At 35.7% G+C, this 13,535-nt stretch overlaps 1 protein-coding gene across 1 annotated transcript in view; it reads right to left on the bottom strand.

Moving 5' to 3' along the window:
• The window catches only part of THSD7B (thrombospondin type 1 domain containing 7B), a 1,036,041-nt gene that overhangs the window by 306,920 nt on the left and 715,586 nt on the right, over positions 1-13,535 (bottom strand). The window contains exons 13-14 of the mRNA XM_053597329.1: positions 10,817-11,011; positions 4,111-4,374 (exon numbers count right to left, since the gene is read on the bottom strand). Coding sequence (XP_053453304.1) covers positions 4,111-4,374; positions 10,817-11,011 — 459 coding nt within the window. The remainder of the gene's footprint in view (positions 1-4,110; positions 4,375-10,816; positions 11,012-13,535) is intronic.

Here is a 13,535-nt window from a genome sequence, read left to right as displayed (position 1 = left end):
GTGTGATGGCTGATAGCTCTTGGCATGACTGATATCAGGTGGCTAGGTCAAGACAGAACAGTATAGCATCTACTACCATGTACAGTGGATAGCAAAAGAAAATGGACAAGACTGACAGAAACTTAGCAGACAAAATGCTTAAGACCTGATAATTCAGTCGTATTTTGAAAAACAGTTTTCAAATGCCTACTAACTTTCACACACTATTCTTAGGTACTATAGATAGAGCAGTTGAAAAAAACAAAATAAAGAAAAAAAAGTGTCTGCTTTCTTGGAACTTTATCATCTAGTGGAGAGAGACAGTAAGCAATAATTTTTAAGGGGTAAATATATAATATGTCATTGGTGATTAAGTGCTATGAAAACAAATGCAGACTTAGAAGGGGAATGGGAAGTGATGAGGAAGGCTGATTTATTACAAGGGTCAAAAACAGTTGCTCTGGGAGGATACTGAGCAGAAACCTGGATGAAGGGAGAGAGAAAGGAGGGGGTAGGGAGGGAGGAGAAAGCTTGTGTTAGGCTATGGGAATACTTTTTGACTGGGAATAATAGTCAACCTCTGGCCTGAGTGTCACACGGATAGAAAATATATCATGCATTTTTCCATCGAGCAGTGATGGGACGTATTAGGAAACAACTTTATAATCATTTCTGGTTAGAAACAAATACATGTCTAAGGAAGAGGCAACACCTGTAACATTAACCAATTTGCAGTACAATAGCAAATCCTATCAGGGAATCTAAAATATTTTCACCAAATTAAAATAGTTCTTTAATCAAAATTTACTAAAGGCCCATTGTTATGTTTTAAAGACTTGTCATGTGGCTAACAGAACATAGATATAAACTCCATTTTTCAGTGGTTTTATTTTTTAAATGAAGCACAAGTTTAATAATTATACTTACTGAGATGCTCCCAAAGCCAAAAAGACTTGGCTGTGAGAAGGAATCATCCATGGAATCCATTAGAATGGATATTTCAGAATAATCCATTGGGCACAACTGAGTTGTGCTCCCACAGTATGCACCTGTGGGGGCCATACAGGACACCTCAGCATGAGAAATAATGATCCTCATGAGGAAGTCTCCCAAAGTCATGTCATCTTGGGGGCTTCCAAATGCAAACTGGAGACAAAGTCCATGTAAGGGGTTAACAGGGCAAAGCATTCTTATTAGGACAACGAGATTGGGATCACTGCTCTGTGTCTCAGTTTGTCCATGATGAAAGCAGAACTCTCAATAGGGAGTTAATTCATGAATATATGAATATAAAAGAATTATGAGTTGGGCACAGTGGCTCATGTTTATTCTCCTAGAACTCTGGGAGGTTAGGGCAGGAAGATGGCTTCAGCTGAGGAGTTCAAGACTGGCCTAAGCAAGCGCCAGACCCTATCTCTATTAAACATAGAAAAATCAGCCAGGCGTGGTGGTACATACGTGTACCAGATACTAAGGAAGCTGAGGCAGGAGGATCACTTGAGCCCAGGAGTTTGAGGTCGCCATGATGATGCCACAGCACTCTACCCCAGATGACAGAGTGAAACTCTATCTTAAAACAAACAATGGAAAACTTAACTGTGTCTTCATTAGTAACAATTAGAAGTTTCTTCTTTTCCACTGATGGATGGGTATGAATTATGTCCCTAGAGGTGAACAGTAGGGTATTTAAAAAAAAAGGAAAAAGCAGCAGGCTTGGTGCCTGTAGTTCAAGCGGCTAAGGAGCCAGCCACATACACCATAACTGGCGGTTCGAATCCAGGCTGGGCCTGCCAAACAACAATGACATCTACAACCAAAAAATAGCCAGATGTTGTGGTGGACACCTGTAGTCCCAGCTACTTGGGAGGCTGAGGCAAGAGAATTGCTTAAGCCTACGAGTTGGAGGTTGCTGTGAGCTGTGATGCCATGGTATTCTACCCAGGGTCACAGCTTGAGGCTCCATCTCAAACAAACAAACAAACAAACAATATTTTTGAAAAGATGTACTGTAAAAGTATCTTAACACAAATATCATAAAAGCTATGGGCCCAGAGTAAATTTTGATTAAACAACTATTTTAATTTCGCGAAAATATTTTAGGTTCCCTGATAGGATTTGCTACTGCAATGCAAATTGGTTAATGTTACAGGTATTGCCTCTTCCTTAAAGATATATTCGTTTCTAACTAGAAATGATTATCCTCTAAATCAGTGGTTCTCAACCTTCCTAATGCCACAACCCTTTAATACAGTTCCTGTGGGTCGCGACCCACAGGTTGAGAACTGCTGATCTAAATTAAACCCTCCATAAATCCATACAAAATTAGAGATAAATGATAGATAATATTTTAAAAAGATGATTTGTGTTTGAAATAATCTTGTTAATTCTATCTATAAATTATCTTAAAACTACTTATTTCTTTATTTACATTTCCCTAGTCAAACTTACCATCGTGTCTGACCTTAACACACTGCAATAACTTTCCAATGGTTTCCTCTCCTATCACAAGCCATTTGATAAACAGTAGCCAAAAGTAATCTTTAGAAAAGCTAAAGTGGATCACATTACCTTCCCCACTTCCCAGCTGATGACCACACTTACATTAGACCCATAATCCTTAGCTTATCTTATAAAATTCTGCCTTCTTCAACCTCTTTTCACTCAGCTCTCACCTCACTCCCTATACGCAAATTGTGGGACTTCCTTTGTTTTATTTTGCGAGAACACTGTTGCTGCCTTTCATTTTCTGTATACCCCACTATGGGAGACGACCTTGTTATGTAGTTTGCACACAGCTGCCTCCTTCTCACCCTTCACATCTCAGAGAGATACCACTTCTGTGAGGACTCCTTAAAGTCTATATAAAGATTTTCTGTTCTGCATCTTCAGAGCTAGCTGATCAAGACTTGAAATTCTTTTTATTTATTTGTTTTAGTTCTATGTCCCAGTGGATAATAAAATTCATGAGTCACCATTTTCCCCATAGCTCTACACCCAAATCATAACAGTCCAAGTAAATAGCAGGTTTTCAATATCTAGGATTTAAAACAATGAATGGATAAATCAACCAATATGCAAATAAAAGCTGAAAAACCAAGATTAGAGTCACCTTAAAATGGGTCTGTTAAGTGCTTGTGATATGTTTAATGTTTCTGGAAGTCAAATCATTTAAAACAGCTAATATAAGCTAGCCGAGAAAACACACATACAGCAATAAGGTAACTAATTAAACATTATTAAATTGCATTCATATAATCATACGGATATATCTGAAATAAAGATGAGCTCATACATTAACAATAAAGAAGAACTATCATTTACTTGACGTGTACATTAGAACGGAATTCAATTTACTATTTCTGGTATTACAAAGAAAACTTATTAGTACTTGAGACCTGGTGACTAAGACCAGAACCTATCCATTGTTTCCAAGTCAACCATGAATTCTCCCCATGCTCCTCTGTAAAATTCCTTGTTTAGTCTTTTTACAAAAAGGCAGTGAAAGAAGAAAGATAGAGCAGGAAATTCATAAGCTCCATTATAATTATCAGTTTCAGCCTTTTCACCAAGTTTCACCCCAGCTGTATTTAACCTGCGTTCCTCTCTCCATTCACCCATACCTTTAAAATTCTTCCAATTAAGGTTCAAAAACAGTCTTCTCTGTCATTTAACATCTCAGAGATTGCTTCTTATTTCTCCTATAGTTTTACTCTTTTAACTTGGGTGCCTAGACCTTGTATTGTAAAACATCTATATCAATGTTTTCATTTTGTCAATTGCCTTAGGAGAAATGTGTGATCTGATGCTTTCAGAACACCGAAAACAGCATAAAATAGATTCATATGTACTAGACTTTGGCTTTCTCAGTGAAGTAGAGCAGCTCACCACTAGTAAACGAGTGACCAATAAAGATGAAGGCGAAGTATTGAATGAGGTAAGTCAAGGATCTAAAACCACCACATTCCAGATAATTACTGACAAGTACCTGTGTGCACTTCATATGCCCATCTTGTATGACAGGCAGAGTCTTATTGACAAAGGAGAGTTAAAACAATTATAGAACAAAGAGACCTGGGAACCTCCTTAACTGTGTCAATATTTTCATTTGTTTCTCCTCAGCCATCTCCTTACCAGAGCTGCTGCAGTGCGAGGGGTCAACAGGTCTTCCGTTTTTATTAGAGCAGGCTACCGCTCGAAAGCGCATGCCTTCTCCACACTCGCTGCTGTCTCCTTGCACCCGCAGTCCTCTTAGAGGCTCCCTTCTGTCTTCCAGAAGGATGCAATCTGACCAGTTTCCATAAGGTTGGGATATAAAAGCATCACAAGGACATAGTTCTGTCTCCACCAGAGGGTACAGGTCAGCATCCTGACATTTCTCCTTCTTTCTGCTTTTCCCTGTTACGACAAGAGACACAGATGTATTAATTTCATATCTGATAGTTTGGTTAACATTCAGTCATATTTTTGTATTGACAAGTGCTTAGAATATTAAACCTTAAATAAAATTAAGCCTTTTTTCCTACTCTTTTTTGCCATCCGTGAAAGTAAATCCTAGGAGGATGGAAGCAACTCCCAGAGAAACTGTGAAATTCAAGTAAATTGAAAGAAAACAGAAAACAGTTTTGTGAGTGGCATAAAATACTTAAATGTTTGTTACAGTGGCTCCATGGCTAGAAAATTCTTGTTAATTTATTTAATAATGTTTTCTCTGTAGTTTACTGATAGAGATTGATTACTTTGTCTTCATTCTCCTTGAAACTAATAGCTGCCAGGGAAACCAACACAAGGGTCTATGTAGTAATCCCTCCCCTTTCCTTCAACTTTTTAAAAACAGAGCTTATTTATTCAAGAAGCAAATGATACTCTCCCAAAGAATGGCTTTGGAGTGATAGTAGGGGTCTCTTGGAGTCTGATGGACAAAGGGACAAAGATAACTCATTTTTCCTGCTATCAGGCAGCTCCCAAATGTTGACACAATAATAAATTGAAATAAATGATCAAATAACGTTGGATAATTTTACCTGAGAAAGAGCTATGACTTCCACATTGATAGAGCCTTTTAACTTAAGTATTTTAGAATATGACTTTATCTTACTGGTTCATCTCGATGGCCCTTTTAGCTGTGAGCCCAACTTTGAGTAAGACAATGTAGCATCATTTTCCATAGCTGTGAATATTTGATAACCCTGTTTAGTGGATTCTAGGCCAGCCTATAACTTGATTCTATGTTTCTGCCAACACACTTCCTCAAGATGACTGAAAATTTTCATGGAACTAATAACTCTACCTTTTGCTTCTCAGTAGTCATTAGCTAGAGTCATGACTGGTTATAAAAAATGCAGGCAGCTTTATTGGGTCTATTTCCAGTGTTTATGGCTGTTTGGAAATGTCTGATACAAGCTGACGCATGGGCTACTTTCTCATTGTCAGATGGTTTGCATCATACACAATTCTAAATTGTTGACTGGGCGATTGGCGATATGGTCTGCCTTGTTTAAATCCACAATAAATAAGGAGGATTCCTGCAGCACCTGAAGTTATCTGACAGTAGCTTCACCATACCTCGTCTCTCTGGCAGAAGGTATTCACTTGCCTCTACTATTAAGAGCATTTAGTACAAAAGAGAAGCAGAGCCTCCATCCCAGGGTGAGAGACAGACCTATGGGTGGCATCTGGCTCTTTCCTATCAGCATTTAGCATGTTCAAGTTTCTATTCTTCCCAAAATTCCGTAAATTACTGTTGAAACTTTGTCTCCATTTCTTTAGTTTCTACTCTTTCCTCAACCCACTCAACACTGCATTCTCCGTCTACCTAATTCCTTGAAACCACTCTTAACAAAGAGATAAGACAGACAACAGTAACAACAAGAAGAAAAAAACTCTGGACTATCTTTGATTCCTTCTAGACTTTTTCACTCAGTGATAGTTCAGTTTGTTGTCTATGCCCTCATCCTTTAAATACCCTTTCCAAGTTCTGTCTTATCTTTCTGTCCCTCGCCACACATCTTCACCATCCCCTGACCACATATTATATATTTATTCATTTGTTGAATTCTTCTTCCTCCCTACCTCTCTTTACTTATGGGGCTCCTCAGGGTATTATCTCTTCTCTTCTGATCCTACATTTGCACCCACTTGAAAAGTTTAAATTGCCATCTATATTTCTTCAGTCACAAATTATTACCTTCATTCTACATTTCTTGCTCAAGCTTCTGAGTCAAAAGAACTTGGAATCTACACCTAAAGAACAAGTCAAGCTCAATGTGGCAGAACCCACACTCTTCCTGTCTACACCTTTCTTTTTTCTTCATTCCCCAATTCCACCAACATCACCATCTCAAAACTGGAATTTCTTGTCCTCTTCTGCTGAACTCCCTACATCTGATTAATGAGAAAGATAGATTACTTCAAATGTTTAAGAATCTCTTCAACAATTTGTAGAGATTGGTTGGTTAGAACCAATATTTAGCTCCACTTCAAATGTCCAGCTTAAATAACCGTGACAACTTCCTCCAAGATCTTGTTGCCATCGTATTCCATGCCCTTCAATCTGTTCACCACACTGCTGTCAGAGCCAACTTTCAAAGCTGTAAATCTGATCACACTGTTGGTCTACTTAAAACCCTTCAGACTCTGCACCTCAGTTGTGAAGGGACATAAGATCTGAGCCCATTAGCATCTGGCTCTGCCTATACTGTGCTATTCTGCCTCTGGTATGTTTCAATCCAGTCATACTGAGCATCTTTCAGTTCATAGAAATTACTCAATAGGTTTTTGACCTTTGCATGTATTACTCCAGAAATTTCCAGTAGTTCTTCCCTTCTTCCTTAGTCTAGTCCATACTGATTCAACTAGTATGCCACAGCAAACTGGTGTGTCCTAAAAAGATCTTAGGTGCCACAAAAATTTTTAAACATCATTATTTTTTTTTTGATACAATGTCTCACTTTGTCACCTCAGTACAATGCCATGGTGTCATAGTTCATAGCAACCTGAAAATTTTAGCTCAAGTGATTCTCTTGCCTAAGCCTCCTGAGTAGCTGGGACTATAGGCACTTGTCACAACGCCCGGCTATTTTTAGAGACAGGGTGTCATTCCTGCTCAGGCTGTGTCTCAAACACTTGAGCTCAGCAGGTCCAGCCCTAATTAAATTATTTTCGAAACAAGTTCAAAGCACAGTAACTATATTCTACTTTTTATTCTTTTTTTTTTTTGATCAACATAATTTAAGTGTGCTGTGGAAGTATAACTACAGGTTCAAGTGCGCCATGATATTAAAAAGGTTGAAAAATACTGGTTTAGTCCATGTCTACTTGTCTTTCCCTTACAAACTAATAGTTAACTCCCTCCAGAAGCCTCCATGGAAGAATGTTTAAAGAGATGCAATTTCTTCTGGCTTTGGAGATGATAGAAAGGGGCTGTGAGCCAAGGGGTGTCGGAAGCCTCTGCAAGCTTGAAAACAGAGGGAACAAATTCTCCCCTAAAATTTGTGTCCAGAAAAAATGCAACCCTGGCAATATCTTGTCTTTAATTCTCTGAAACTGGGGTCAGACTACAGACCTATAGAACTGTAAAATAATAAGTCTGTGTCGTTTCATATCAGCAGTTTTGTTAAAACAAACATATCATCTAATACAATGGCTACTATAATGTGTTGCAATTATCTGTAGTAAAAATCTCACTATGTCTCCAATTAAACGGCAAGCTGTTAAGTTAGGGTCATGTCTATTTTTAGCCTGTGGTATTCCCAAGGCCTAGAACATGTAAGCAGTAAACAAAAAAATATTTATTGAATATTTGCTAAAAGGAAGTTGTAAGACAAAAGGAGATAGGAAAGGAGGAAGAAGGAGGAGAGACAGAAGGAGGAAGAAAAGTGAGAAAAAGAAAAAAAGTTCATCTATTAGAAGTTGCTAGCAGAACAGATATTCTATATAAGTATATTCTATGTGTCTATCTCTGTATTTGTGACATCCTCAATTACATGGCTTCACTGGTTTGAAAAGGGATTTGAACCAGTTCTCATAATAAAAAATAAATTGTCAGTGGTCCTTAACATTGATACATTCTAATTAAAATCAACACTAGCCTTTGGGCTGGGAGGTGGCTTTACATGTTGGCTCGCTTCTATAATTCTACCATCCTGGGATGCCAAGGCAGGTGGATTGCTTGAGTTCAGCAGTTGGAAACCAGCCTAAGCAAGAGCAAGGCCCCATCTCTACTAAAAAAAAAAAAAAGAAAGAAAAACTAGCTGGGCGTTGTGTCAGGTACCTGTAGTCCCAGTTACTTGGAAGGCTGAGGCAGAAGGATTGATTGAGTCCAAGAGTTAGAGGTTGCCATGAGCTATGATGCCATGGCACTCTACCCAGGGTGATGGAGAGAGACTCTGTCTCAAAAACAAAAACAAAAAAATAAACAAACAAAAAACCCAGCTAACCTTTGGATTCAGAACTAGCTATTACTAAAAAAGTCAATCCCTAGTATAACTCTGGGGAGTATTTTCCCCTTAATTCAGAATGTGTATTAGTTATCTGGTTATTTTAAATATATAGAAGAATGAAGTAAACAACTATATTAAAAATATAATCCTAAGACATGTTTGACTTCTGCAATTATAAGAGGTACTCAAATATAACTTGCATTCATATTTTATTATTGGTATATGAGTATACTCAGAATTACAATTTTATAATATATATAATGTAGTATATAAATATGTGATATATATATATGTATACACACATACATATAACATGTATATAAAACCTGGACAGATTTTCTATACAATGGATTTATTATTTTCAGCATTGTATAAACATCTACTTTAATAAACACTCAGTCTAAAATCTGTGATGATCTAATATCTTGGGCCATCACAGAGAACACCTAGATATAATGAATTAAAACTTCTCATTAAAAATGGAAAAAAAATTACTATACATGGCCTGATAATCAATAAAATACCTTTTATTTGTGACTATATGCTTCTCTGTGTGTGTCTGTGTTGAAGAAAGAACGAGTCACATGGCTTTTGAATTTGAGTCCATGGCATTTACCATCATTGGTGTTAGAGATTGTTTATTACTACCAAATTACATGGGAGATACCAAAATACAAGCATTATTTTCAATTCAATAAAAATGAGTCTTGAAAAGTGAAAAAAATTTGGTTTACTGCAAGGATTTATTTTTTTCAACAAAGATACAAAATGATTCATTTTATTGTTTTTTTTTCTTTCCTTTTGTCATGTTCTCATGAAATCAATCGTTTTCATGTTTCTTAGACAGGAAAACACACAAAGATAAATTAGGCACCTAAAAGTATATCAGTTAATGATTTAGGAAAAAAATGTCTAAATGGTCTTTTAGCATGCATGAGTAATTCTTGGGTTGGAGTTTATAGAAGAATATACAACCATTCTTCAATATTTATATAAAAAGTATATTTTAAATAAAAGTCAAATTCATTAGACTTTAGCAATTTATAACACAAACTGTGCTAGTTGTAAAATAAATATCCTAGGATTTTCAATAATTTCCATTCTCAGTTTGTGGGTGTAAAACAGCATTAACAAATCATCAACAGGAAAAAAACAACTGGTCACTAAATAAAAACTTCCTTTCCCTCTAAAAGAAATTCTCATCTCAGAAATGTAAAGAGTTGCTAAGGTAATGGCTTCTGACACATTATATGTGTACATTTAAGCAAAGTTTCATTAAATTGTCCCCTGAACTTGAAATTATTCCACATATTCTATTCCACTGTATTTTTTTGGTACATGAAATTTGTTCTATTTTAGAAATATAAACAATGTTACATAAAATTATATATGCACAAATTTTTGTGGAAGAGAGAGCACAAGTACAACATATCTTATTTGACGTTTCTGTTTGTGATTATACATTTCTCCTACACTTACATGTGAGCTCCCAGTTTGTGTATAGAAATCCTGTTACAGGGTCTAATTGATCAAGTAAATCCATTACAGTGATTTCAATTTAAAATGTGGTCAGATAAGCAAAGCATTCAGACAAAGGAGTCTTAGAATCAAAAGAGCACTTGAACTGCTCATGAGAACAAATGGTCACCTGCACTTAATTCTTCAATGTCAACACCAGTTTTACTATCTCAATTATTATTCTGGCATTTTTCCATTCTCTAAATTAAGTTTTCTGCATATACAAGTACATACAAAGTTAAGAGAAGTTGTGGCATATTTTTCTATACAAGTAGTGCATACTAGTGCATCAATTATTTGTACATTGCAGGCAAAAATTGTTTCAGACTTCTATTAAATGAGTTGTTTTAATTTCTATTAAATTTTGTCCATGTAAACAGAATCGATATTTAATAATATACTACAAAAGCAGAATCTGTACATGTAATGTGATCTTTGCTTTACATTACTAATATTTTAAAATGTCAAATTGCTCATAATAGAAAAAAAACTAATGTAGGTTTGATCTGCCTTTGACATTCTTTCTAAGTCAGTGACTGGCTTTCAAGCTCCCTGAAATGCTGGCAAGAAAAAACCTTGCAAAAGAAGTAAGTAAATAAAATGACTTTTATGACTACAAAGATTAGAAAACTATATAGGAATGAACTTGATAGCAAAGAAACAGCTCGCATCTTTCATTGATTTCACAAATATTAACTGAGTATATATTATGTTATGAACCAGGTATTGCCGTAGGTGTTGAGGATATGTATTGGAGCACAGCACAGCACAGGGAAGAGGGAAAGAGCTGCTACAAATTCCTGTCTTGTGGACCTTATATTCAGAGATGAACAACTTGTCTGAAGGGTGTTTGAAGCTAAAGTGCAAAAGCCACACCTTACCCGTGAGCTGTCGCCTCCTACTTTGGGTAGCTTCACAATTTGTGGTGCAGGGTGTAAACTTGGACCAAGCAGTGAAGGTGCAGTCTTCCCGGCATGGGACCACACATTCTTGCACAAGGGGAGGCATGCCACTTGTCTGCTTGAGGCATTCCATCATTTCTGCTGGCTGGTTATCATCAGAGATGCATGAGATAGCTGAAAAAAGAAACATGGATTATTTTGTTATGATTTGATTAAATCGGTTAGCTGCTGGTTCTTTGACAAAATATGTTGGAAAATTGAGCTTGACTGTGATCACATATGGTATTCAACACAGCTAACTTTATTCCTCTCTAGAAATTAAATGTTTATTGTTGCCATCAAGGTATTTGAGGATTTAATTGGTTTCATTTTCAATCTAAACCCTGTATTGACAACAACCAGAATAACTTCCTGTATTTTACTGTATTTTTTGCTCCTGAGCATCTGATCCCTAGAGATGATACAATATTAGGAAAGCAAATCTGTGAGAGAGAATAAGATGAAGAGAAAAAATGAAAAAAAGAAACATTTAAAGAAGAATAGGCCTTTTCCTAGATATTTTTGATTAGATGGCAGGAACTTTTATCTTGCCAAGTCCTATAGAATTAAGCCTATTTTTACTTCATTTTCAACATAAAAAGACATTTCTGTTGTCTATAAATAAAATTTCCTCTGTTTATCAATACTTAAGGATCAGTTAAAATTTAAATCACTTACTTCAAGTACAGGCATAATATACTCAGATAATTCCCATTACAGATTTCTTATCAGTTACAGATAACTTTTCAAAGTTTCTCTAACATGTTTTCTCAACTAGAATGTCTCTAGTCATGCCCTAAAATAGCTAACAGTCCTAACATAAAACATTTATAATATTTTGCTCTAATTTTTATTCATTTTTTGGATGAATATAATTTATTTTATTTGATTATGAATGTGTGATATTTTGATGCATCTTTTATCTACCCTGGTTAATTACAGACTTTTGATGGATGTCTGTTTATATTCTCTAGGTTAATATTTTTCTACTTTGACAATACTGAAATTTTAGATTGGACATTTTTTTTTGTGGGGCTGTGTGAGTGGGTCATATGCATGAAAAGATATTTAGCAGCATCCCCACCCTGGCCCCTACCTATTAAGTGCCTGCAACACATACCCCTTCCAAGTTTTAACAGCCAAAAATGTCCCTGCACATTGCCCAATGTCCCCTTGGAGTCAAAATTCCCCTAGTTGAAAACTATGCTCCTAAACTGATGCCTAACCATGGATGTCCATGAGAATACACAAATTCTATGGCATCACTTCAGACATGCTATGTCAGCACCTCTAGGCAGAAGTATGGGAATATTTTTGTCTTTAAGGATATCACATAATTCTGATCCAGCCTGTCCACTGACTACCCATACTTGGCAAGATGCTGTTACACCAGATGTATTTTAAAAGATATTTGCTGAGTTCATCATCTCAAAGAAGCAATAATTTAGTATCATTTTTATTACAGTTCTTTATAATCTGCTAGGAGAAAGAAATAAAAAGACTACAGCTTAGGATCAATGTTGTTAAGAACTCTTTATTTAATCTTCTCTCATACAGGGTTAATGCACATGGGGCTGTTTTCAGATGCCCATTCTTCTTATTTATTCTTCTAATTCTGAATTTATTTCTTTATTCAGTGCACAAAAAAGAATAAAGTCTATCCTAATACCATACATCTGTCTTTTCTTTAGAACTGGTGAAAGCCAAACCTATCTAATGCTTTAGGATGAAATAATTAGCTGAAATGACAATGGATACACACACAATACTTTTCGGTTTGTACATCTGCTCTGTGGCAGGTGGAGCTATTCATTAATTCTGAATATTTTGTTTTTGTTTTTGTTTTTATCCACATTCTAGGAATAAAATCCATCGCACATTAAGCCAACATCACCTGCATTTTCTTTGTTGGGAATATTGCAGCCATTAATGATGAATATAGAAAAATACTTTATCTTAAGTAGGGTACAAGCAAATGTTATTTGAATTTCATGTTTAAATAACCAATTTAGAGTCAATTTAGAGAACGTTCATCTTGCCAAGTTTTTTTTTCTAAGATCACAATGTACTGAATAACAAAGTGACATTTTAAATACTTTGGAAAAGCACAGCTATTTGGAATTTGAACCTCTAGATGTATACAAATGAGAAGTTTTTCAATGATAATAAATTACTTTTAAATATTTTATTCATTTTCTATTATTTTTTGAGTAAGTTTAGAATTTGAAAGCTATGATATTTTGAAGTTCTGCAAACTAGATTAGACTGCATTGATGATGGTAAATGTGACACATACACCATATTAGCAGGGTTGTGTAGAACAAATGTACACGCATTTGTACACTGTTATTGTAGAACAGTCTAACAGGGAAATTTGAGGGTTTTAGATGTCACAGACAGCATGCAAAGTTGAAGCATAAAGTTTGACAGTATCCACGTTAGATCTCTTAATGGAAACCCAAGGATGAATAGAACTGACAAACTATGGACAATGCGATCATCAGGTTAGACCAGAAATTACGGTTTTCAAATTTCTTCAAGTTCAGAACTGAAATTTCTTTTCAATTGTAAAAAAAAATCACAGGAAATAAAAATAGGAACAATTTTTTTTGGAATGTTCTAGTATAAAAAGAAAATGAAAACATGAAACAATTTCTTG

Source organism: Nycticebus coucang, chromosome 7 (genome assembly GCF_027406575.1).
Source record: "Nycticebus coucang isolate mNycCou1 chromosome 7, mNycCou1.pri, whole genome shotgun sequence".
Classification (NCBI taxonomy): Eukaryota; Metazoa; Chordata; class Mammalia; order Primates; family Lorisidae; genus Nycticebus; species Nycticebus coucang.
The sequence above is the reverse complement of the archived record's forward strand: the minus strand, read 5'-3'. Positions and strand labels throughout refer to the sequence as shown.